Source organism: Dermacentor silvarum, chromosome 6 (genome assembly GCF_013339745.2).
Source record: "Dermacentor silvarum isolate Dsil-2018 chromosome 6, BIME_Dsil_1.4, whole genome shotgun sequence".
NCBI lineage: Eukaryota > Metazoa > Arthropoda > Arachnida > Ixodida > Ixodidae > Dermacentor > Dermacentor silvarum.
This window is the reverse complement of record NC_051159.1, coordinates 181,807,603-181,835,461: the sequence shown is the minus strand read 5'-3', so window position 1 is coordinate 181,835,461 and position 27,859 is coordinate 181,807,603. Positions and strand designations below refer to the sequence as shown.

At 47.1% G+C, this 27,859-nt stretch overlaps 1 protein-coding gene across 2 annotated transcripts in view; it reads right to left on the bottom strand.

The window, feature by feature from the left end:
- LOC119456496 (BTB/POZ domain-containing protein 6) overlaps nucleotides 1-27,859 on the bottom strand; it is a 112,243-nt gene that overhangs the window by 67,673 nt on the left and 16,711 nt on the right. For both annotated transcript variants that reach the window (XM_049669906.1, XM_037718313.2), the window contains exon 2: nucleotides 13,416-13,573. In XM_049669906.1, coding sequence (XP_049525863.1) covers nucleotides 13,416-13,573 — 158 coding nt within the window. The remainder of the gene's footprint in view (nucleotides 1-13,415; nucleotides 13,574-27,859) is intronic.

The window sequence follows — 27,859 nt, the reverse complement described above, 5'->3', positions numbered from 1 at the left end:
TACATTTTGGTCCTGGTGTGGGAATCGTACCCATGTCTCCAGGGGTATGAGACACGAGCACGCTTCCCCGACGCCACGGTGACTGCACGGTTCTGGCTGACAGTGCGTGCGTCATTGGGCACGTGGCGGCGCAGCGAAAGGCGAGGAGGTGGCGCCACGTCATGAGTGTATAAAATGAGCGCGTTCATGACGTTCCGAGGTCTACGAACGGTATAATGCTATCACATTAAGTAGTCTTAAGTGCCTCTGCCGAATTATTTTATTTTCAGTGAATTATACACAGGCTGTATATTATATACACATACTTACATGCAGTAGATCATACGTATATTATAGTTTAAACTTCCAATGGTGACCCATAGTGTCGTGTTGCATTCGTGGTGTTTAGAGAGCCTACATGCAAGCCTAGTGGTGTTTCGATGCGTCGGTTTGTTCTAGTGCAACTGCGGATCGAAACGTGCCAAGCGTCTCAGCGCGCTGGCTTGCCCCCGAGATATGCCGCTTGTCGAAGCATGCGTCCGTGGCGTTCGGGGTCAGATACGTACGAAAAAGTGCGTGGAACTCAGCAAGAAAGCAATCTTCGAGAAATCTGACAATGTGACAAAATGTAATGTGCTTCATTATTTTCCAGGGTACTGAGCTAATGGACATGCATGGGTCTGGGTTAAATTATGGGGTTTTACGTGTCTAAACAACGATCTGATTATGAGCCACGCCGAGTGGGGGACGATAATTTGGGCCACTTGGAGTTATGTAACGCGCACCTAAATCTAAGTACACGGGTGTTCTCGCATTTCACCCACATCGAAATGCGGCCACTGTGGCCGGGATTTGATCCCATGACCTCGTGCTTAGCAGCCCAACACCATAGCAACTAAGCAACCACGGCGGGTAATTAAATGGATTGTGAGTTTCACCTGATTTGCGGATTGGAATAACCTTTGCTGTTTTCCAATCAACAGGCAAGGAAGAAGATTGGTTCACCGGTGAACAATGCTCTCTAAGATATTTGAGGAATACTCGCTCGGGTTTTTCAGAGATTTTGTTGTGATTTCATCTATTCCCCTGGAAGAACAAAGTTTAAAATTTTCTATTATTTTATTGCGATAGCAATTATATGGACACTCCAAGCGAATTTATGGCGTCGGAGTCGTCGTCACCGTCGCTTTCAGGTTCCGTATAGAGTCCAACGGCGATGAAATCGTCGCCGCGCGCCGTATGCTGTATGTGCGCGAGGGACGCGCGCTTTCGCGGGGAGCAAGCGCACGGCGGAGAGCAAACGCGACTTCTTCCGTAGCGCGACAGGCCGTGGAGGGACGGGAGGGAGGGAAGGGAGGCGACGTTTAGCTGCGGCACTAAATGCGTATTTATATTTAAAAATGTCGCAGTTCCACCCGAAAGGCGAAGCATCAATTGCGATAGCAAATTAGTAGAGAGCTATACGGAGTAGCAATATTTTTCATCGCCGTTGTACTTCATACGGAACCTCACGGCGACGGCGACGACGATGGTAGAAATCCACTTGGAGTGTCCATATAATTTCTATCGCAATAAAACATTGCGAGGCAAGAAGGTGGTAGACTTCCAACGCTGGTGGACGAGTGTCCCGTTCTGATCTCGTCGAAAACCTCCGAGCCGACCCCAGAGGCACCGGCAACAGTCACCAATGCCGCGCGCGTTCGGTGCGAACGCGGGCAAAACGCCGACGGCGTCGACAACAGTTCTGCGCGTTGCGGGTGCTGCTGCATGTCCAAGTTCATACAGCTGATAAAACTACTATCCTTACTCCGTATAGCTCTAATTTCCTATCGTTATAGCTCTAATTTGCTATCGCAATTGATGCTTCGCCTTTCGGGTGAAACTGCGACATTTCTTTTATACCAATAGAATTCAAAACGATAGGATTCATTGGAAGTAAATTACTTGATGATAGCCTTGGAAGTTCATGACCGTATGATGCAGATCGATGAGAATAACTGGATAAATGCATTATTCAGAATAGGTTCGCCGGATGGTGTGCTCAGTGATATAACTTGCGATTCATTACGCCTTGCTACATTCCAGAAGCTTTTTGTATTATTGATAAGCATGACAACAATTAAAACGGACGCCGATCAGGCGGGTTTCCCGACCAGACGGGTTTCCGTACAATTCTTGACATAATCCACTTACGCCGGGCCTACGGCCAACCCGCCAATATATTTTGTAGCGTGAGCTACACTTGCCGAGGTTGAGCAGTTTCGCGTGGCTCCTGGAGAGCCGTGCTGCGCATGCGCGAGATGCAGTGACGTCACACGGCGCACAGCTGGCGCACCGGGCGTTTGCCCGGCATTTGCGCTGGGCGTTTGTGCTGGGCGTTTGATCACTTGCGCTGGGCGTTTGCGAGTGTGGTATAGCCATGGAGAAGGAGAGCGAAATTGCTGCTCAGCGCCGCATAAGAGCAGAGAAGCTTAACTCATCGGGTCCCGAAGTAGCTGCTTGGCAATTATCGGTTGAGCGTAGGAAGAACGAACAGAAGAAGGCTAAACGTGCTGCGGAGACACCGGAGCAAAGGGAGGAACGTCTAGCAAAGCGGCGTCGCCAGGAGGCTGAGCGACGTGCCCAACCATCTCAGCAGCAGCAACAAGACGCCGTCGATGACTTCAAGGCTCGCCGATTGACTGACTATACGGTGAAACTTAGCGAAAGCGTCAGTGCGACTCGGACCTTCGAGACGGACTTCGTAAACAATCCGTTTGGATATGTGTGTGACGTGTGTGAAAGACTGTGGCACATGAAACACTTCACGCCGTGAAGTAATGCCATGCGTGAAACGTTGAGTTTAGCGGCGCCGCCTGAGTGGGGTGAAACCATGGCGCGGGTTTGTACAACGTGCAAGAACTTTCTCGTTAAGCAGAAGATTCCACTCTTCAGCGTTACCGCTGGGTATCGTTACCCGCCCATGTCATCAGGTCTACCGGTTCTGGACGATGTGGCCGACTTAGCTCACGCTACGTATATCCTGGCATAGCCGAGATAAGCCACTGCTAATTTTTTAAAACTTTCGTGGCCCGTGTCCGTTTTAATTGTTGTCATGCATATTCCCGACCAGACGGGTTTCCGTCCAATTCTTGACTTCATTGATAAGCATGTTCGGTAGGGTAGTATTAAAAAATGAGAACTTCATGGTCTTCAATGGGGATGAGTAATCAGAGTCAGCTTCTTTGTAAGCACACCATTTAGCCTGCAGGTACTGCGTCCCCTGATAGCTGTCCGAAAAAATACGTGTTATTATTTTCTTTAATATAAGTGTTTGAAGGAATTAGTATACCACGAAGCATTGTTACTCGAAAAAAAAAATAACGTGTTTAGTCGGAATAAAGTGGTTTACCAAATCGAGTACTTTTGTCTTGAGTTCATATTCTCCAGTTAGCATCCAGTGAGCTCTCGGGAACTTTAGACAGGAATGTATAAACGAAAGTAGTATAGTTCTTTGTTAATATCTGTAAGGTAACCATTTTTGTAGACTCGAATATTTTTGAGACGGGTATGGAACGGTAAAACTGACAGGCTAATGAAAAAATGAAATACATCGCGATCGATGTAGCTGCTGCCTACCACCGTTTTCGCCATTTAGTTGGAACTATGAAGGGTGTGTTCTCGACTCACCCAAGTCTGTCCTTTCATCATTTACCGTGCTGCTGTGCGCTCGTTTCTGCCATTATTTCTCCGCATGTACTGCTGAGATCAGGCGCATAGCATGAGCGGAAAGACCATTCGTATTCACTATACGCCAGTTTTGTCGTCCGTGCTTGTGGGTCACCGAAATTATAGCAATTCAATAGCAACCGGCTCTTTCTTTTAAAAGCGAACCTCTTCTTTCCGAAGTTCTCCAGGTTTTCGTGACCGATTAGACCAACCAATTACAGCGGAGGACGCGCGCGACGTCAGCACCGCTGGGTTCCTTGCACCACCACCAAATGGCGCTCGCCTCCACGGGCTTGTCGGGGTTGGACTTTAAACAAAGATCAGCAGGCCGGTTGGTTTTGGGAGCCCGCAGTAAAACCACAAATGAGGCAATTGATGCAGGGTGGCATGAGTTGGGCCTCTTTTGAAGTTAGAGAAGCACAGAGCAAAATTAGTTTTGAAGAAATAATCAGAAACATGGATGAAAATAAATGGGCGGCTGAAGTGCGCAAGTATGCACAAATGCTAACAAAAACTTACCAAGGCTTTCAAATGCTTACAACAAATCTGGAATTGATATAGTATGTTCCCTTACCCCATCAGAATTTTCTCGACTTAATCAGCAGCACTAACATTCATGTTTATACGGTCAGCTATTTGTGGAGTGCAGATTAGTTGAGTGTACAGCTTCTTGTTTACATTTACGTCATATATATATATATATATATATATATATATATATAAATCTTTTTTCTGTCATGTGTGAAACGTTGAGTAACTGCTCTACGCGCAACTACCCACTTTTCACTTAGTGCTCTTCGTGCATTCTTGCAAAATTGTCTATTTTTGCATTGTCAAAAACACGCGCTGCCAATGTCTTGTGACCTTAGGGGTCAGGGTGTCTTTTTTTTTTTTCAAGCTGCACTTGCAGCTTTTCTTCCCTGCCTGCCCCAATATGTTGGAAATAAAGATATATATCATTATCTGTACCTCATAAACGTGGACATATAATGGAGGAAGAGGTCAAGAAGGTTGGCTACCAAGTACAGGATAATTGAAACTGTAAATAGACGACCAGGAGTCATCAGAAAGAAAGTGAGAGAAATAGAGAGAAGTGAATTGGATGCAAAGAAGGGAAACAAAAAATGTGGTTGATCCCTCTTATATAGGAATCGGTATAGAACACGAAAGTGAAACGTGTCTTCACAGAAGTAGTGTAATGTTTATTGCACATTGATATATAATGTCTATTGGTGTTTTGTGGCTAAAGCGCCCTTAGGCGTTGATGCACCCACGCTGACGCCTGGTGGCACGTCTCCTCCATCACGACTACCAACGTCGATGACCATGAGCAACCGTCGTGCATATGGAAGCTGCACTACGCTGCACACGCTAGCACAACGCGAAAGACGAAGCACGTAACTGACACACTAATACAACGCGCAAGACAAAGCACGTAACTGAATCGTCACCGAGTCAAATCAGCGCGTACAGCGCGTCGTAATTGCAGCCTCCGCGATCAACTTCAGAAACATTTTCAGAGCTAATTGCGGAGGCCACGCTCCGCTGTGCTGAGTACGGTGAACGCCACCTAGGTGGCGTTGGTAGTGCTTCTTGATGCCAGCGTCCCTTCGAATGCTGGCATCGAGGCGTCGTAGTGCTGAGACCACCGAAGCGTTCACTGTCGGTGCGCGTTAGTGTCATAATGCAGTACTTCTCTTTTCTGCTCGTAGGCGGCGGCACCGCCCCGAGCAAGAGCGCGGGTACACGGAGGAGTGTTAGATATATAAGGCGCGTCTGTGTAGCTCTCTGCAAATGCGTTTGTGGCGCAATGGGTTAAACGCTCGGCTATCTATCGTCGCGGACCGAGAGGTCGTGGGTTCGATTTCCAAATTTTCCATGTTTGTGGAACTTTTTCTTCTGGTTTCTTTCTTTGTATTATGTTCTATGACGTATTTCCGTGACGGAAATACGTCAGTGAAGTCTTGGTGGACCCCGGCATAAAACACTTTCGTGTTAAAAAGGACCATGGAGATTTACAAGAATTAGAAGAAAGAAATTAGAAGGGAAAATCGGTACGATAACACAAAGGGCAGTGCCTTGCTATTTCAGGCTCGAGCCGGTTGCCTAAGGACCAAAACATACCGCAGCAAATATTCGGAACTAGAATAGGCATGTGTAAATGCTGCAGCAAAGATCTGGAGACCACTCATTCCCAATGGAATACGAAGGGATTCACCCAGTGAGAACCGTATTTACCGTAGGTAACGTACACCTTCCAGAAGCGCTTGGGTTTATAGTGGACGGAAGCATCAGCCGATCAGCAGTCGAGATAAACAAGAGACGTTTGGAGTATTGGTGGAAAAACAGCAGGGAAGAGATTGATAGGACCCGAGATATCTTACAGCGGTACAAGGTAGACTTTGAGGGGGAAAAAAAGCAAATATTAATGAGATGTATACAAAATGCTAGATAAAGACATGTATAGCATACCTGATTAAATCAAGCAGGTAGGGTGACTATTTGTCACCGCCCCGTTTCAAGGGGGATGCCATAAAATCATCATCGCCATCATTGCCTCTGCGGATAATTGCGGACAGTAAACATGTCCGCAATAGAGATTAGTAAGATGCGATTGGAAGTGTGGTGGCAGAAAAGTAGGGAGACGGCAAAGAATGGAGGCATACAAAAACAAAATGCCCAATGGGTATTCAGAAAGTTTAATGATGGAAATTCATTGCATATTTTCTTTCTTTTTTTTCTTTTTTTTAACCTTGGTTGGACATTGGGCTAAATAATAACAAGAGCTTGGTGGCGCAACCCACTGACCCGTTTCAATGGGGACGCTCGTTGCATCCATCCATCCATCTGCGGCAGCTGTGGCGGCGGTCGTGCGAAAAAAAAATACAGAACTAAAAAAAAAAAAAAAGCCGGGACGCCCCACGATTTCTTGCACGTGTGTTTCGTTTACAAGACATTGCATAAGCCTCCCTACAATGCCTGAATAAATCTTTCCGTGTCACTTTGTGCGGGCATTCAACAAACCCAAACTCGTGTTTCGACTCTTTATAGACTCACACAAAGCTTCGTTATATGTAGATTCCAACTCGTTGGGTCTGCTGCATTTTTATTATATATAGGTTTCATGACAACTGATTTCCGCGCTACTCAATTAAAGGTGGACTTCGACAGTGTGCAAATGAGCCTATTGCAAGCGTTGCTTAGAGTTCGCATGCAAAGCTTTGGCCATTGTCCAAACGTGAAAAATATAATTAACGAACGAGCCCCATTTGCCTCAGTGAAGGCTAAAAAAATTATGATGAAACAAATTAAGATGAAACAGCTAGCTGCGTTCCGTTACTGTACGAATGATTTAAAACAGTTGGATATTGGGCTAGTTGGTATTTTGACATAAGCATCTTGAAATGGCGCGCAACGGGACGGCACAACAGAGAGCGTCTACAGCGTCTGCGCCTGTGGACGGTATTGAAACTCATGAGAGTGGACAAGACGAGAAAGAAGAAGACGGCGGGCTCCAAAGGCGCGCGCGCTAAGAAAAGCAATAAAGAAAAGAAAAAGAAGAATCTTGATTTCGTTCGCATCGAACGCAGCTGTCTCGTCTCGTTTCTGCGACATGGTGCCGTGACCAGGATTTTAGCGGCTACTCCTCTTCCGACTGGCCACGGACTACCAGAACGACGGACTGGCCACAGAAGACGGACGAAGAGGAGGCCCGAGAGCGAACCAACGGCAGCGAGACGAGACATCGACGGCAAGGAGCGGCACGGACACAGAGGGCGACCAAGATTCGGATGACGTCTCGCCGCTAGAATCTGTAAGCGACCAGCAGTTTCCTCAGTTATTCAAGATGAACAGAGAAGTGATTTTGAAGAAGCGAAAAATGCTGAGGACGCAAATAACAAATCTAGTGAGCGATGCTGAAAAGAAACTGGAGGAGAATCAAGATCCTACAGCGATGTCGCTGATAGCCAGCCAGATTAAAGGTATTGCAGACTCGCTAAAGAAAGCGGACGAGCAGATGGAGCAGTTCATAACGCCCGAAACAGCTGACTCGGAGTTAGCGAAAACAAATGAGTACGAGCTAAAGATAATAAGTTCTCTGCACAACATCAACGCGTACCTTTCTCGGCAAGAAGTTCGGCAAACAGCGAGGGAGCAAACCAATTTCAATGGCGAAGCTAGACAATCTCAGCAAGCAACAATAGTGAAGCTACCGAAGCTAGAACTAATGAAGTTTGACGGCGACAAAATGAAATGGCAGAGATTTTGGCGGCAATTTGAAACAGCTGTACACGAAAGAACCGACTTGAACGAAAATCAGAAATTTACGTTCCTTCTGTCATCACTAACCGTAAAAGCGGCAGCTGCCGTGGAGGGACTACAATTTTCCGACAGTAACTATAGCAACGCCATTGATATACTCAAGAAGAGGTACGGAAAAGATGACGTGCTGGTAGAAATGCACATGAAAGAACTGACTAACTTGAATACAGTAGCGAGCTGCAACGACATTGACGGTTTAAGAAAGCTGTCACAAAAGGTGCAAGTGCACATACGTGGATTGGAGTCCTTAGGATTGAAAAGCGAGTCCTATGCATCGATGTTGCTTCCAATCCTGAAAAGAGCTTTGCCAGTGGATATGTACATAGAATTCCAGTTAAAACAAAGAGAAGCGATCAGTGGATCTTCATCACGAGATCAGAATGTGGCTATACGTCAAGAAGATATTCTTAGGCGCTTGATGAAATACATCGAAGATCAAGTAGAGTGCAGAGAGGACTTGTCAACAGAAAGGAGAGAAAGCTACAGCCACAGGGCTGAGAGTAAGCAGCATACAAGAACTGTTAATTTTCAAAGTACAGCTGCAAAGTTTTGCATATTTTGCGACAATACAACTCATTATACTGATGATTGTAGGAAAACAATGCCTTATGAAGACAAGAAAATGAAGCTCAGAGAGGCAAACAGATGTTTCCGCTGTACCAGGCCTCGCCATACTGCTAAAATATGTAAGGCAAACATTAGGTGCAAGATATGTCGAAAATGGCATGCGACGTCTATGTGCCGAAGCAAAGAACTGACAGCACAGTGTACAACATCTACTCTTGGTGAAAGTGAAAATCAAGAAGAGAAAACATCTACATGCCAGTTTATGAACAACTCATCAAGTGTATTTCTGCAGACTGCAGTTGCATTAGCAGAAGGTAAAAGGCGGTCATGCTATTGTCGTGTTCTACTGGATACTGGCAGCCAAAGATCATTCATACTGAAAAGCCTATCTCAGAAACTTGGCTGTAAGGTTAAAGGAAAAGAAAGACTCACGATAGGCTCATTCGGAGGAGGTCAAAATGAAAGAGTCATGAATTCAGTTGAAGTTAAACTGAAAAGTACCTCCAGTAGTGGAGAAGTGGTACTGGACGCACTGGAGGTAGACATAATTTCAAAAGAAAGATTACCGTTCCTGCCTATTTCACTGCAAAAGAAGTATGAAGAGGACGGATTCAAGCTGGCTGACGGTTCATGTAAAGGCACAACATGCATGGAAATCGGAATACTTATTGGATCAGACCAGTATTGGCAAGTAATGACAGGTGGGATCCGAAGACTAGAAGAAAGCTTGACAGCAGCAGAAACCATATTCGGCTGGACAATACAGGGTCACGCTAGGATATCAGCAACAATAATGGAGAAGTCAACCGTTATGGTACTTAACGTCAACGTGGATAACTCTGAGATACAGACAGAGCTCAGCCATTTCAAGGGTATTGAAACTCTAGACATAAAGTGCCCTGAGAAAGAAACCAAGACAGAGACACAAGAGGAAGTGATTCAAGAATTCAAGGGGCACCAGTGTCAACGATTTGACGTCAGACCGCTGCACCAAGAAACAGCTCCACTTACTGCTGACAGAGTCAACGAGCGAAAACCATTTGAAGAGATCGGTGTGGAATTCGCGGGTCCATTACTTATAAAGGACGCTATGAAAGGTACTACAACACAGTATGTTGCAATATTTGTATGTGCTACCACACGAGCTGTACATCTCGAAGTTGTGGACAACACGACAACAGAAGCATTCTTACATGCATTCCGAAGATTTACTGCGAGACGAGGGCTATGTTGCATCATTTATAGTGACAACGCAAGGACGTTCAAGAAGGCCAACAGAGACATCAATCGTATGATAAAGGAACTACAGAAAGAAGTCTCCAAAAGAGCAAGCCAAGGGGATCAAATCAAATGGAAGTACATCGCAGAACAAGCGCCTTGGTGGGGAGGCTTTTATGAAAGAATGGTACGAAGCATGAAATCAACAATTAGGAAAGTTATTGGGAAAAGACTGTTATCAAGAGAAGAGATGCAAACACTAACAACTGAAGTTGAAGCTGCCCTTAATAACAGACCGTTGACCTATGTATACAGCGAACCAGATGAACCTCTACCTATTGTGCCGGCTGATATAATAGGTGGAAAGCATAGGATCAAAGACAGTACAGAAAGTGAAAAAAAGATCAGCATAGAAGAAATGTGGAGAAATAAGCAAAAAATTACGAAAGATTGGCGGAAGAGATGGAACAAGGAATATCTGAAAGAACTGACAGAGCAGTGTAACGCAAGAAAGCAAGAAATGACAGTGAACCAAGGAGATATCGTTTTGATCGGTGCACGTGCTCCTAAATCCTTCTGGAACCTGGCTAAGGTCATTGAAGTATATTCTGGAGTCGACGGGAAACCGCGCTCCTGTCTCTTAAAATCCAAAGGAAAACTCGTTCGGAGACCTGTTCAACACCTATACACACTCGAAGGTTGCTTCCACTGATGAGAAGGAAACTTTTCGCGGCCGGAAGCTATTGAAACTCATGAGAGTGGACAAGACGAGAAAGAAGAAGACGGCGGGCTCCAAAGGCGCGCGCGCTAAGAAAAGCAATAAAGAAAAGAAAAAGAAGAATCTTGATTTCGTTCGCATCGAACGCAGCTGTCTCGTCTCGTTTCTGCGACAGACGGCACAACAGCGCCTGTGCTCGTCTTCCTCTCTGTTGTGTCGTCCCGTTGCGCCTCATTTCAAGATGGTTCTTATATAAGAATGATGTTTGCACAAGGACATGCTGATGACACAATGACAGGCTCTTTGAAAAGTGCACCTATCGTTGATATAGGTTCACCGCAAACATTAAACTGCGGGCATGAAGGCGTTCCGCTTTTTCAAGTTCCTTCTCCCGCGCGCTAGAACCTTCTCAGTTGATACGCGCGCGCACTCACTCCGAGGATTTCGCGGCAAGTGTATTAATAGAACGCTGTTGCTGCAACACCTGCGATGGAGGAGCACCGCTTGCTGAGTGCACGCGCACCCGCGGGTGCCTAGGCAGGGTGTAAGCAGTATATATCTTACACCGTGGTCCTGGGGCGGAATCTTATAACGTTTCGGAATGCGAACTGTCCGCTTGACCTCACGTTATTGGTCAAAATTGTGGTTGCGTCAGTGGCCGTCAGAGACAGCGGGGCGGTACCGCAAATTTTGAACAAGTCACGCATCTGTCAATCATTTTCAAAGCGAACCCGTCGTCGGCCATGAGCGGAACCGGCGAAGAGGTATAGTCCGCTTTGGGTTCCGTTGCTGAGGCTTGGCTGTTGGCTTGCGACCATGGCCGCGCGCCCCGGCCACACTGCCCCAGAGACCCGCGGGCATCGCGCGCGCGAGCGTTGGTTGCCTCGTCGTCTGCTTAGCGTTGCTCTCCCGGTGTCGACGATGAATGGAGGTTGCTGGAAGTATGCGTTCGAAGAGATGGCGGATGATTATTTGCGGCGTCACTGTTGGCTTTCCGAGTAGGCCTTTTGCTGGTTGTGCTACGAACTGAAGTAGACTCGCGTGCCAGTGGCACGCAAGTCTTCCACGGAGTGGAAGGAATTGGGCGCTACGGTTCCACGCCACCGGCCTGCAGCTTCCAGAGGTCTGTCGCAAGCGAAGCATTCATTCATTGGAATCTTCCAGATCTCTGTCGCCGACACCGTTCACGAAGTTAATTGCTCTCACCCGCCGCGGTAGCTCAGTTAGCTAAGGCGTTGCGCTGCTGAGCACGATATCGCGGGATCGAATCCCAGCCGCGGCGGCCGCATTTCGATGGAGGCGAAATGCAAAAACGCCCGTGTGCTTGCGTTGTAACGCTCGTTAAAGAACCCCAGGTGGTCAAAACTGATCCGGAGCCCTCCACTACGGCGTGCCTCGTAATCAGAACTGGCTTTGGCACGTAAAACCCCAGAAAGAAGAAGTTCGTTGCTGCTCGTTGTTGGCTGGCAGAAGGGCTGGGTCAGCTTTCCTGTGACCCCGGCTGCCAAAGCCAAAGAGACATTTGCATGGCGAGATCGAATTCCGGGTGCTATCGCCAGCGTCTATAGCACGCAGATCGCCATTCAGCAGCCAGAAAGTTTCAACCCTGGCTGCTCCAGCGCTTTATTTGCTCGGCTAAGAAGAGAGCAGAGTCATGACGGGAAGAGTGTCGCGATCTCTGATTTGGCTTCCATTTTTTGCTCTAGTTCGTGAGTGCCTCACTTTTGTTCTCAATTTCACAGTGTAGCGCACACCATTAGCACAGCGCTCTTCGATTTTACTTCACGCAGGCAATGCAGGACCCGTATTTTGTAATGTTCGATTTCATTTTTCACTGTTTTTATCACACGACGCGCCTTGAGGCAGATCACATCGACAACGGCAGCGCGGCGGCGTGCGAGTCATGCCCGAGCCGATGACGAAGAGCGAACAAAAAAGGAAAATTGACATGGAATGCTAGAAAACGTGGCCCTAGGAGCCATTTGACGGTTCTCTTGCACTCGCTACTTTGTAAGCGTGCTGAAAGTGCACGCCTGGTGCGTGCATCTTGCAAGCTCCTGGTAGCAGACGATGCTGCGCTTCGCTCCGCCAACTCTTGCGACACAACGCTTGCGACACTACCTGTCGGCTATGAATGAAAGAAAATGACATAAATAAATTACTTCAAGCATAGCGTAAGTACCCGGCGCCGCAAATTTATACTCTAAAACTTGCAAGATATTATTTAATTTATATGTTATATTTAATAAGCACCCAGGAATATCCTGCAGTTCTTCGACTATATGATGACGCGCACTTCAGAGACCCTCTCGTTTGTTGGCCACGTCATCCCCTTCTTCCACCTCCTGCTTGGCAGCAGCCCACTTAGTAACGCAAACGGCGAAGTGAACCGTTCGCTTTCCGAACCGTTATAAGATTCCGCCCCTGCTTGTTTGTCCGATGATGGCACATTATGCCGGTGGCACCACCTGGGGACAAATGCCAACAAATATGGGAGCGGGTAAATCTAAATTCTGCTTCCTGCAATTGGGTTTGCTTCAACTCTCAAGTGCGACGCATTTACTTCAAAGGGGTTGTCTATAATGAAAGCATTTCTGAGTTTTACGTGCGTTTGAGTAGAAAATTTCTGTGTGTGTGTTAAAATTGAATACGCAGCGCAATGTGTGTTTCGTTCTATTCCTTATGCTTCCTATAAGCGCTGGTCTTTCTACATGTGGAGCTATATATGATACACCAACCGGCCCGAGTTTCTAACTTATTGAATACAAATGCAGAATATTATAAGACACCACCAGTGGTTACCAGCCATACATAAAATCTTCATATTTAATTCACAATATCTTTATTTTTTGTTCGCATTCGTCCGATGTAACCGTGTTCGAGTGTGTAAGGCATAACTGACCTTCTCGCGGTGCGGCGCCGGACCCCGGTCTCCGCCGGCGCAGCCGTCGACACCCTGGGTCGTCGGCTCGTTTTCTTTCGGCGGAGATGACGTCACAGTGATGTCCCCGTTCTCGGCGGGGGGCAGCGGGTCCCCAGCACCGCGCTTGGCGGGGCGAACTGCGGGAGACAATACCAGGTGAGTCATCAAACTTTTTTGCACCAAGGGAGATAGAAGAAGAGTGTTTAATGAGAGGAAAAGCGGTAGGTTGGTTTGTTGCAACAAATCTTGCAGTTTGCTGTTGTGCTCGACGTAGTATAATAAAGAAAACACGATACCAGTTGTTTGTCTTTATAAAGATATAAAATCTTCCTTCTAACCGATCTACTAGGCTGCATTCACAAAGAGCTCTTACGTTAGAATTGTTCGCAAGAGTACACTCCAACCAATCCCGGTGCTGGACATATTATTAGAAAAGCCTGTCAGCCAATGACCCTTGCAAACGAAAAGCTTTGGGAATTTGGCCCCTCGCCCATAAAGCCGAAACTTTATAAGAATGACCTGCGTACAGTGTGGTCCCGCGTATCGTTAGAGCATCGGCCAACGAGCTCTAGCGCACTGCTAAACATTGCTATCGCTGTCAATGCTTCGCCCTTCGGGCGAAAGTGCTGCTTTTAACAGCAAAGCTGTTTCAGCCAGCCGTAAAACGTACCCGCCGCGGTGGCTCAGTCAGCTAAGGCATTGCGCTGCTTAGCACGAGATCGCGGGATCGAATCCCGGCCACGGAGGCGACACTGGCAAAAACGCCAGTGTGCTTTCATTGTAGTGCACGTTAAAGAACCCCTGGTGGTCAAAATTATTCCGGAGCCCTCCACTACGGCGTGCCCACGGTGTAGGCGTGCCTCACAATCAGAACTGGTTTTGGCACGTAAAACCCCAGATAGAAGAAGCCGTAAAACGTGCGCGTTTCACGAAGCGCCAGCCGTGCCGTAGCCATGGCAACCAGCGACGCCGCAGCTTCCTGCCACTGCGTTGCCTAGCAACCAAATCGCTAGGCGTCGCGCGCTATGCTTGGGAGAGAGAAAGAGAAAATGAGAGCGAGAGAGAGAGAAACAAATTTTAGCAGCACCAACGAGGCATCGCGCAGGTGGGCTGCCGGCGCCAACCGCGCTTCTCCGTTTCCCCGCATTTGGGTGCCTCGATGCCAGCGCCGCCGTTCAGGGTGGTGCCATCCTTTGACCGCACCCGCGCCGCCGCTTTCTCGCTGCGACGCCATCTTGAGTCACAGCGAGCGGTTGCGAGTGCTTGGTGCCGGTGCTTAGTTCGAGACACAGTGCGCGCGGATGCTTCGCTGACGCTTCTACTTGCTGGACAGTGTTCAGCCGCATGAATGACAAGCTTGTCAAGTGCATCGAGTCGACATGACGGGCTGTTGTGTTCCCAAGTGCACCGGATCGACGCGTAAAGGGCTTCTTTGTTTACGCTCCCCCCGGGACACAGAGCGAAGGAAGAGATGGGAAGCCCAAGTAAAGGGGTATCACTGGAAGGCAACGGATAGCTCCTACATTTGCGAGGTAAGTGTCAAGAAAGTTTAGACTATCGCATCGTGTTTTTCATTTAAATAAGAAAGTATTCTCTGATCCTCGCTCACGTCCCTACGTTCGCTCACGAACTAAGCCCTGCACCGATGCTGAGTAGCCTATGGTTTGCGAGCGCGCGTCGCATAGGCTTTTGCCGTTTTGATCGGCGCAGTCTATGCGAGTAGTACCCTTATTTTAAGAACTGACGAAAATGCTTCGCCGCGAAATAGCCTTACATTAGCTACAAATCGTCATGTAAACCACCTATTTTACTTTTTCGCGGGAAGCACACATCGTGTGTCTCTTGTTTCTTTTTTCGCTACTGGTTATTTGGGACTAAAGAACGCAGTGCTTCTTCTGGGGAGAGCGGCTGTTGTGTACGTGGCAAGCGAAGCATTGTGATTTTCTCTATTCTCAGCAGATATCTTGCGGATCTCAGGTTGTTACGTTATATAGTTGATTTTTTAGACGAATATATTTGTAGCGTGGTGCTCGTAAGCCGATGGTCATTCGTGCTCATTCCCGATCGTAGTGGGTACTGTGACGGTCTTTAAATGCCTGTGCACGGTATGCCCAGGTGTAGTAGAGTTAAGGGGCATCATGGGACCAAAATGTTTCGGCGCTTTCTGGCATGGTGTCTGTTGTAGCCTGTGCATTTCTTCGAAACGTGTGAAACGAGGTAATACAGCATTACTTCTGCGAAAATTTATTTTTAAGCACTGTAATGGGTTCTCTGTATTTACAAGGCAACTTTTCATATCAATAATCACTTTTGTTGTTTTACTTGTACTTAGAAACACTTTGAAGAGGACCAGTACGAGGGAAATCGACAGGATGGGCGCCGTCTGTTAAAGTCAACAGCCCTACATCATCATGGACTATATTTTCGAAGTGAAAAACATTGCTAATCTGTATTTGACTGTCTTACTTTCATTTACGGTTTTTGTACGCGATATGTATGCAGTGTTGTTTATTTTTTCAATGTAGTTGTCAGTGTTCTAATGGTTATTTATACAATGTTCTGTACTCGCCATCGATGTGTTTGGCTGATGCGACGTATTCGATGGTAGCTGATGTATTCTGGCTGGATATCTTGATTAATATTACCCGCGGTTGCGTTTTCTTGTTTGCATTCTTGTTTTCGATTTATATTGTGTGTAATAAGGTTGATGTACGCACTTGAACCCCCCCCCCCCTATGTAATGAATAAATAAAAAAAAACTCTCACTATCCCGAATTGTGTGTCGAGCCTACCTTGCGAATTTTTTTTTATCTCGTCTTTCAACATAACTTTCAGGCGCCACACAGTACATATAATTTTTCATGTACATATCTCTTTCATGATTGATTGTACTAGACATTATAAGTAAATGTATTTTGTGCATCGTTTGGTTTCTTGTGTGTACTACGCAAGATTGACAAAGACAAGTTACGTTACATGTTTCTCTACAGCACTAACTAAACCTTATTTTCACATCGCACTTATTTTCACACCAGCTTAATCCTGTCAGCACACAGTTTTGTGGGCAAAAAAATGCAAAATTGCGCGTAGATATCGTCAAATAATTGCAACGAACGCGAAGAGCACGCGCAACGCAAGGGAAACGAACCGCCGTGCCCGAGTGGCTGGCTACGGTAAAGGAGGCGTGACGTGTGAACCAAAATACAACAGCGAAAATATAAAACTTCCACACACAGGGGGTCGCAAACCTTATATACCAAGCATCGAAGCGCAAAAAAAAAAATAGTGCGTATTTCAAACATACACACGGCATATTAAATGTAAATTGAATTAGTCAACTTGGGGCATCTTCCCGGCGCCATACATTTACGTCTCGGACCTTCGACGAGTTAACGGCTATTGGTTATAAAGATGTGCAGATGCGATACCGATACAAAAATCCTCATCAAGGCAAAGCACTTGGAAGTGCGCCGCGAGTAACACTATTTATGAACGCAAGCGTAGCTGAGTCTCAGCTCGTGTGACTCAATATGGCGGCGCCAGCGGGGTTGTCTCCACCCTGGACGGCGGCGCTGGGCATCGAGGCACCCTACCACGCATTAGCGCCGAACGCTCGCGGTGTCCGTGACCGCAGCAGGCGCCTCTGGCGGCGGCTCGGTAGGGCTCGGCAGAGCTCCCACCAGCTACGCGCTACTGTGCATGCGCCGTGACGTCATCCCGGCGTTTCGTCTGCTGCGCGCCGCCCGTACACTGTGCATTAGAGCACTGCACGGGCCTGGGCCGGGCCGGGCCGTCCGAAGCGTTTGTCGGCGGGCTCGGGCCGGGCCCGGGCTTAAAGCCGCGGGCCCGGGCCAGGCTCGGGCTTGAGGCTGCGGGCCCGGGCCGGGCTCGGGCTTGAAGCCACGGGCCCGCGCCAGACTCGGGCCCGCTCATTGAAGGGCCTAAGTAAGCCTTCGAGCACACGCGACCATTATGCATTGTATGGTTCAGTGCATTCTGTGCCAAGCTGAAGTGACACGTGCAAGATGACTGTCATCATCATCATCAGCCTATATTTATGTCCACTGCAGGACGAAGGCCTCTCCCTGCGATCTCCAATTAACCCTGTCTTGCGCTAGCTGATTCCAACTTGCACCTGCGAATTTCCTAACTTCATCACCCCACCTAGTTTTCTGCCGTCCTGGACTGCGCTTCCCTTCTCTTGGTATCCATTCTGTAGCTCTAATGGTCCATCGGTTATCCATCCTACGCATTACATGGCCGGCCCAGCTCCATTTTTTCCGCTTAATGTCAACTAGAATATCGGTTATACCCGTTTGTTCCCAGATCCACACCGCTCTCTTGACTGTATATCTTATCACAGGACAGTGGCGCACCGACGGGGGGGGGGGGGGGGATTCGGGGGTTGTAACCCCCCCCCCCGCCCCCCCGAGGCCCACTTAGCCCCCCCCCCCCCCTTTTGTTTAACCCCTTTTCTTTCCTTACGCATTTGAGTACTGCAACTAAGATGTAAGGCGCGCAATCGTCTGCACACTCGTAAAAAGCGCATTTTTTTTTACAATTTCCCGTGAAGAAATCGAAATTAGTGGTGTTTAGATGGTATTGGCAAACTGTCAACCCCCCCCCCCCCCCCCCCCCCCCTGGCAGAGATCCTGGGTGCGTTACTGTCACATGACTATATATTATCAAAGAAGATAGTAAAACAGATGAAGTTCTCATTTTTAACAGCGGAGCTGTTTCAGCCGGGCCTTATGTGTCCGCTGAATCCAAAAATGTGGGCCGATCCTGGCAGCAGTGCAGAAAGGGTCCAAGCGCAATGGCACATACACCTGTGAACTAGCGAAGCTGAGTCTGGATAAGTCTAGCTAAGAATGGTGGGTACTAATTGCCTATCGATAGGCAAATGATAGCCAATCAGTAGCTAGTCGATAATCGATCAATAATCAATAAATTCCTGAAATTGCTGGGGATGACTTGGTAGTGCTTAGCCTAGCCCAAATACGTGGCCAATACCTTACGATAGCCAATCAATAGCTAATCAATAATGAATCAATTATCAATAAATTCGGATAACTTGGTAGTGCTTAGCCTATCCCAAATACGTGGCCAATATCTTGCAATAGACAATCGATAGCTAATCAATAGCTAATCGATAATAAATCAATAATAAATAAATTCCGGGAAATGCTGGGGATGACTTGGTAGTGCTTAGTCTAGCCCAAAAGCCAGGACTAGTTAGGTGCCCATCACCTCCGCTGTCTCTTTAGCATTGCGCCGCCAGTGCAAGCTACGCAAATTTTTTTTTTTTTTCCGCAAAAACGAACATTGTTTCCGCGTAAGGAAAAATAAATTATACAAAGAACCACTCCTCAAACCATTTTCATGTTACCGCTTTTGCGATCGCACTATTGCCAGTGTAGATACTATGACATTGTTTTAGCGCTAAGGCCAGTTACTTTTGTGCTTCAATGCATAAAACAGCGTTTTCCTCATAAAGTTAACTGGAACGCCCGTGCATTTCGTCGAACACTTTGAAAATTAATATCTCGAAACTGGTTCAGTCCTGAGAATTCGTTCCAAGTGGATACGCCTTGCGAACATAGCGGCTATAATTCGTAGATTGAAAGGTGTGCCGTAAAATAATTAAACAGGTAATTCGCGTAATTATGTTAAATATTCAATTAGGCGTTTTGACCATCCATTAGGCCGTCAATGTCAGAATTAGCTTGGAACTACATAAAACAATTAGCCTCCTTAAAGCGTCGTCGCATTAATCCGAACACAAATCCTGAGATATGGTCAATTCCATACTTCAGAACACCCTATAAGCATCAGTCGTTAATACATTACCTACTATTCACATTGAACAGATACAAAAATGGCGGTAATTTCAGTAAGAAAGAACTCAGCTGACACTTTGTTCGCGTGTAATGTATCTGATGTGATTATTATTCTGCCTTTGTGTATGGTTCTGAGTATATAATGTAAATCCTGTTTCGTTTTCTTAGCAAATGTTGATCTTGTAAAATTCAGTCTCATGCTATGTTGTATAGCTGGTGTTGCGTTGTTTTGTATAGCTAGTATAGTTATTGTAGTGTTGTTTAAAATGCATTTTGTTAAAGCTTTTTCCAATTCTGTTAACTCGCCGTGACGCAAATATTCTTTGTCTTTCCGTTCATAGCTATTTCGTCTATGAGGAATTCCAGCGATTGCTGGACATATATGTGAATTATTGTGCATGTGTGCACTCTGTTTGCTGTACTATTGCCTTGCCTGGTCTTATGGGTCACGTCAAGCTACATATGTAGCTTTTAGTCCAAAATGACCGTCCAGCATGTAAACAGGGCAATAAATTAATTTGATTTGATTGATTTCGATTGGACACTTTGAAAACTATTATCTCGAAACTGGTTTAGTCCTGAGAATTCGTTCCAAGTGGATACGCCTTGCGAACACGGCGGCTATAATTCGTAGATTGAAAGATGTGCCATAAAATAATTAATTAAAACGTCAAATGGCATAATTATGGTAATTCTTCAATTAGGCGTTTTGATTTCTCGTGGAAGTAATCGCCGCCTCATCGAGTAGTTTAGATCAAGGATTATAACTATGCTATCTCCCACAGGCAATCTTTCAAAATTTGGTTCAGCTAAAATGAAACGCCCTGTATATTTGCATGCTAAATGACATCATAGAACTATATCATACAAATCAAGGTAAGTGCATGCGCACCACCAGAAAAATAGTAGCACAGACAATGGGCCGGATTACTGATGTTGCAGTGGGAGAAACAAAGATTTCGGCCTTTTATTGCTTATATACTGCAGCTGATTAAACCTCGAGAAGGTGAGGCTGACAGATACGGTACAATCTGTAAGTAAAAAAAGAATTTTTTTGCTTACAGGCCGGGCCTGGTCATGCACACGCGGGCCCTAGCTAAGCTAAGTAATGAACGTCCGGGCCCGGGCCGGGCCCGGGCTCAGTAACACGGGCCCGGGTCGGGCCCGGGCTTGGAACCACGGGCCCGGGCCGGGCCCGGGCTGGTCTCGGTCATGTACGCCCGGGCCCGGGCCGGGCTCGGGCATTGTATTACGGGCCCGGGCTGGGCTCGGGCCTCGTAAAGCGGGCCCGGGCCGGGCTCGGGCCGAAAAATCATGCCCGTGCAGTGCTCTACTGTGCATAGCTTTCGCTACACTTGCCCTGCGTGTGCTCGGACTGCAAGTGCTTCACGAGGCGTTCCCCGATGCCACGGACCACGAGGAAATGCTTATACACTTCGTATAACTTAGCACCACTTGGCATTACTTCGTATAACTTAACGTCACTTCGTATAGCTATGACGAGCTAGGAACCGATCAGTTGTGCTGTGTTTTTAACCTTGCGCCACTATATAGTGCAAGCTACCCCGATTTTTTTTCTTCCGTATTATTCTAAACGTATATCGGTTGTCTAGACTGTTGGCCAGTTATCGCTTCAGCAGATTTGAATCTCAGCGCTTCTGGAAGGTGGACGTTGCCTACGCTGTTATGTTTATTTAGTTATTTATTTACTTATTAATTTTTTTCAGGTATGGAAATTTGTGTAACATATACTTTCTGTTCTATTCTGTTTTCTGTTAGCTTGTTTTTCTGTTATTTCACCAAAATAATTTGTTTGTTGTTTTCCCGTAATTTTACAGAAATAAATTTTTAGATAGTTTATTCCACCAATTAAAGGGGTAATTATTAGTTCCCTCATGAGTGCAGCTTTCATGCAATACGAAATAATCAAATGTTGGTATTCTACTGTAACAGATCATACACTTACAGATAAGCACGCTATACGTGAATGTATGAAATGTGGCCACCTTTGACCAGACATCTGCCGCCAGGACACTGGGCACTGCGCGATACATCCGTGCACTCTACGAGTTTATATAGCCATGCTCTGGGCGGCATCACTCGGCCTGACTACACCACTATCTTATGCAGAAACTACGATCAATTGGCTCGCGCATATGATATCTGCCTATACTTGCGTGTTCACTGAGGATAGTAAAAAGACGAATAAATCTCATTTAGCTCACATGGCGAATTTTTCACTTTAGCGTATAGGGACCAATTCTGTTAAGATCAAGAAAAATTATATCTGAGCGTAAACAGAAAGAAGTCATTTTATAAATAAAATAATAAAAATAATAAAATAGAAATCTTCCGTTCTTTCTTTGTTTCTTCGCGCTTAACTTTTTACAGTGTATGGTTCTCATTCTTTTGCGATGTGCCGAGTCTCTGGATTTTTTTTTTTCGCCGCAGATGCATGCGTCATCATTTTGTTGCGAATATTTGCTGTGGTGTGTTTTTGTCCTCAGGCAGACAGCTTGGGCCTCGAATAGAAAGGCACTGCCCTTTGTGATATTGTACAAGTTTTCTCTCCTGATTTCTTTGCCGCCGAATTTGTAAATCTCCAAGGTATTTCTTGTTTCCATCCTTTGCATCCAATTTAGCATCTCGGTTTCTCTCACTTCCTTTTTGATCGCTTCGGGTTGTCTATTTACATTTTCAGTTACCCTTTACTCGGTAGCCAACATTATTGACCTTTTCCTCCATTCCGTGTCCATGATGTGGTACATATATTTGTGCACTTTAGCCACATAATCTTTCATCTTTTTCATCAATGTTCCCCAGTCTTTCTTCAAAACTAATTTTGCTCTGCACTTCTCTGATTTAGAAAAAGCCCAACCCATGTCTCCCTGCACTGCCTCTTAGTGGGCTTATCGTACGTGGTCGCCCAATGTTTATCGCCCAACCGACGTTTGGTGAACTCCCAACCCCCACAAAATATCTGATTTTAAGCACAGAATGGCATTGACGACTTGCTTTATGCACACGCACCATAAGGATGCAAATTTCGGCGGGACTTCACGGTTCCCTATTTGATGTCTGTCGCGCCGAATGCAAGCGACATCGGAAGCGCGGTGAAATGCCAAAAACAAAAGGATAGTTATATTACTCGGCGTTGGTCGTTTGTTAATTGTGTACTGCGTGCATATTCTAAGCGTTGCAAGAAAAGGCGCAGAGCACGTGTATTTTGGTGCTTACCGGCTATATGCGCTAAAAAGTGCCATATTTTCTAACCATGGACAAACTATTGTATTGTTATTTTCAGCAAATAACTTCGCTGGGAAAATAAGGTGGCTAAATGCCTCCATTATTTCATTTTGATGCTAATTTTAATTAGCATCACAGGGTGCCTTCGCATGGAGTCAACACACTCGTATGGCCGCTTCGCCCTAAAACGAGTCTCCTTATTATTCGCTACTTGCTGGTTCACATGGTTTTTCCAGAACACGGCACGCAACATTGTACATCTCCGCCCGGCCGCTGCGCGGGAAAGCCAACTTGTGGGGCAGTTTTGCGCTGCATGAAGTTTGATATATCAAGAGCGGCTGCTCTTTTTGTTCGGTGTAATAGTACTTTTACTGTCTATTGGCAAGTATGCTATACCAACTCGCCCACTCTTTCACATTAGCGTAAGTGGAATTGTTATAAGTACGCTATAAAGACAAAACAGCGTGCAGAGCCTCCTGTGCTCTAAACGTTAGTTCGCACAAACGTTGCGTGACACGTCGAATGTAGAGATTTTCAGTGAACGGGGGACACTAGCCGTCTATGTCCCTGCATAACTGCAACTAATATATATTACATGTGCGAATCCGTGCAATATCTGAAACAAGTGGAACTATCTTAATTCTCGCCATAAAGTTTGTTAGCCGCATTATTAAATTGTTACCCGACAAAAATGTCAGTTTCAAATTTTCACGTAACATATACTCATTTCCATTATAACGCTGCATCACTCTGGTGATTACTGCGGTTATGTTCAAAACCATCCGCTCGTAGGTCGCTGTCCCGATACATCTATGCGTCAGAGCAGTATACGTAGTACGAAAAAATTCGAGATCCCTCTAACACGGACCGCGATACTCGGCCCATGCTATGGCAGGCTGAAGTCGTCGAAGCCAGCGCCACCAAAGCCGGGACGTTATCCGGGAAAAGGCACACGGCCTTGGCGCAGACTAGCGGTCAAAGCTAAGAGCGCGCCGTTTCCATTCGTAGCGCGCAGATAAGAGCGCGAGGATTACTTCTTTCTGCTGGGTGTCCAGGCCGACGGGCCATAAACGCTGGCCGAGCACCTTTCGATGGCGCAGCGGCACAGTGTCGATCTGTACACACCGCCCGTGCGAGGCTGGAGGATACGTGCTCAGCTTCCAGAACGGCCGGCCCAGAGCGCTGGTCATACAGTAGCCACCGCGGGACTATGCCCACAGACGCCGTTTGTAATGTCAAGCACGCTCACCTGACCAGAATTCGGAGGTCTGTTGTGCCATTCGATAGCAGTATATAAGACGTCGCCAAATATTGACACTAACGCTATGAACCCCGGCCGTGCATGTGATTCTTGCAAAAGAAATGCGCATGTCCGTAAATATCGGACAATAGCTCAGCGAAGAGTGAAGATAACCTAATTTTGAATCAAGAATGAGCAACTATATTTAAAAGGGCTCTCCATCTGTGTTCTCACACGTTAATGTACCGGTATGGACAGTGCCTCTTCGTACCTTCAGTAAGCAACAGCAGAAGGACCCGTTGCTCGTTGTCAAAACTATTTCAGTGGTAATTGTACTTCTCACGTGAATCGAGGCAGTTTGGAAACTGATTGGCTCGATATGTCAGCGGTTGATGATGGCACAGTAGCAGCAGCCCATGGTGCGTTTCAAGATGTTGCGCCGATGTCAATAAAACTTTTTTTCAATAGACGTCTGCGAATGCCGATACGCTGGCTTACGGGAATCGTGGCGTACGATAATCCCAGGAGCACGAACTAGTTATCTATATCTGCACAGAGAGCGTTGAGGCACTTGTATACCGCGAGTGACAACAGGAAGTGTATAGGAATCAGCTGAGCCATGCGGCCAGTCACTCCAGTATAGGTGGCAGGGATGTTATACTTCAAGCGGGATTGACCTGGTAATCCCTAACCGCCAGCTGCTCCTCTTAGTGTTCTTTTTTCTTTTAATAGGGTACAGAGATGCGTCAACGTGTGTCTACCAGTTCAGTTCCAGAAATGATCACCGCCAGCTCAGAATCTCTTCATACGAACGAAGGAGCGCGACCACCGTGTACGTGCTGTTGACGAGGCCGCGTTCAGGTGATATGTGTTTATGCTTATGAAATGAAGGAGGGAAACCACGATGACTCATCGACTGAACGCGAGGACACGATAAACGCACAATACGAAGATGGCTTTGCTTATTGGTGTACTGAAACTTACGGTATATTGTATGGTATTCTGTTATACTTCGCGCACCTAGGCAGAAAGATCATCATACCACCCCGCAAGACAATCCATATGCGAAATGGGTAAGCAGTGTCAGCAACGAGTACCTGGGTTTGGGAAAAAGCAGTTTCACCCGAAAGGCGAAGCATCAATTTCGATAGCAAATTAGTAGAGAGCTATACGGCTGTATAAACTAGAGAGCTATCAGCTGTATAAACTTGGACATTCAGCAGCACCTGCAAAGGGCAGAACTGTTGTCGACGCCGTCGGCGTTTTTCCCGTGTTCGCACCGAACGTGCGCGAAGTTGGAGACATTTGCCGGTGAGTCTGGGGGCGGCTCGGAGGTTTTCGACGAGATCAGAACGGGACACACGTCTTTACCCTCGCCTCGCAACGTTTTTATATAAATACGCATTTGGTGCCGCAGCTAAACGTCGCCTGCCCTCCCTCCCTCCCTCCTGTCCCCCCACGAGCTTTCGCGCGACGGAAGAAGTCGCGTTTGCTCTCCGCCGTGCGTTCGCTCCCCGCGAAAGCGCGCGTCCCTCGCGCTCTTTCACTCGCACATAAAGCATACGGCGTGCGGCAACGATTTCATCGCCGTTGGACTCTAACGGAACGTCACGGCGACGGCAACGCCGACGGCAGAAATCCGCTTGGAGTGTCCATGTAATTGCTATCGCAATAAAAAGAATTCTCGAGTTTTACGTGCCAGAACCATGATCTGATTATGAAGCACGCCATAGTGGGAGACTGCGGATTAATTTTCACCACCTGAGCTTCTTTAACGTTGACCCAATGCACGGGCGTTTTTGCATTTCGCCCCCATCGAAATGCGGCGGCCGCGATTTGATCCCGCGACGTCGTGCTTAGCAGACCGACGCCATAGCCACTAAGCCACCACGAGTTTGCAGGAACTGCAAGAAAGAAAAGCAGTGCCTGTTGCAAGTCCCTTCTCGCGCTGGAGCGGTTCGTGAGAAAGGGCGTCGGCGAAGAGTGCTGGCCAACAACCCTTACGAAACAAGGGCTTCGTGAACATTGCTCAGTTACACGGAGCCATAATGAAAATAAAAGGCAAAGCATGTGCAGGGTGCAGCTAAAGTCCAGCACAGTCAGTTACCTGCGCGGCGTTGTCGCAGGTCGGGGCAGGTTGCGACTCGGAGCCGTCCATGCGACCCAGATTGTGCGATGGTGGTCGCCGTAATAGTGTACCAGAAGAAGCACGCGCGGCAAAAGCCCGTCCACGCATTAATGCGCGACGACCGGCCAGCCGCGATCCCTCCTTGTGCTCCTCTTCGCATCGCGAACTGCTCGCGACGCGTAAACAGCGAAGTCTCGCCGGTGTACGACCACTCGAGCTAGCGAGCGGCAACGCGTGTGGCCTCTCTCCGCACACCCACTCCATACGGAGGGTGAGGGCGGCGGGATCCATGCAGCCCGCCACTCGCATCGACGCGGGACATCGGCCGGTCTCGTGGCTTCGGGTTGCACTGTCGGTCGCTGTGGGAACGAAGGAAAGTGCACCTTCTCACTAAAACAGTCATCGTCCTGGAAGCTACATACTCAGAGTCGGTTTATTCAAGAGCAGGCTTGAACGAGTATTTTCTTCTCTTTTGTTCTTTTTCGCAAGGATCATTTGCCACTGCCCGGCGTCTTCGTCGTCGACAGTTTCGCAATATTCCGACTGGCTTCTGCTCTTTGACTTTGTCATCTTTGAAAATACAGTTCAGCTCAGTTCAGTTCTTCCACAGGAACATCTCTCTTGTGTTAACGGATTTGTGAATCCAAACCCTGGGAACACCATCTTTAGATAGCGCAAGGACCGTGTTGTTGGAGCCGCAACGTGACATGTATAAAGGCAACTAACGTTATTATCAACCCTAGCGTGGCTTGATAATAATAAGTTAATAATAATGATAAGCCTGGTTTGTTTCTTCCCCCGTTTGATTGCAGGCGCTATTGGTCTAATGGTTTCCTAACTGCACGACATCATGGCTCAGAGCGCGAAGGTGTGTTATCTAGGTGACGTTGACCAAGGAACTGAATTACGAAATCGTTCGCACGTGAGAACAAACGTGACTGGACGGCGCCCACAAGCCGACCAATAACAATAGTCGACGATACGTCCGCCAAGGCGCCCACCAATCGCGAATCACATATACTTAATCGGATGCACAAAGCTGTTTGCACGTGAAACCCGCTGGTTATTGGTCAGTAGACAAAAGTGATCCATTTATGATAACCAGCGATGCCATGTAAAGAAGAAACTACCGATCATCATTCTTACCTGCGACCGGATTTCTGAACTTATTACATGATACTACAGCCTCAGCTGCCTCTACACTGCACGGTTTTCGAGATCCAGCGCGTGAAAGAATCGGTCCAGCAGCGTCTGCCGGAAACGTGCTCGGCTGGCTCCGGGAAACTCGAGTCACCAACGCCATGATCGGTTGCTGAGACCCATTCTTGAGTCGGAAAGCGAGCACACGTGCTTGATTCAAGAGCTCCAACCCCGGAAATTTGTTGGTGTGTTTCCTTTATCATATCATGTGACAGTTGCCATGACCAGTGCACCGTGAGCTCCTCGAGAGGGTTGGGAAAAGAACAGCTCTCTAGTACGGCTGGGAAGAAACCGGACGACGCCTAGCAGCTTTGCACTGCCCCCGCATGAGCCGCCTTGCGTATACACATCCACGAACTGTTTGCTCCGAGCTTGAGAGTCGAGCGTGTGAAGGACGGGTTGCTCTTTCAGACGACACCATGCAGACGAGCTTGTTTATAGACGAGTATATATGCATACCACCTTTTCACTATGCGATGCTAGACGCCTTCGATCAATCACCATGCGATAACGTTCGAAGCGTTGGCGTTTCTTAGTAACTACGCTTTCCGCATTAAGGCTGAAATGCACTAGCATCAATTTCACTGATACAAAATGGTACTCACTTGTATATAAAAAATGCAATTTACCCGCCGTGGTGGCGTAACGGCCACAGCTGTGCACTGTGCACGTTAAAGAAACCCAGATGCGTCAAAGTTAATCAGGAGACCCCCACTACGGCGTGCCTCATAATTATAGCTTGGTTTTCGCACATAAAATCTCAAAATTT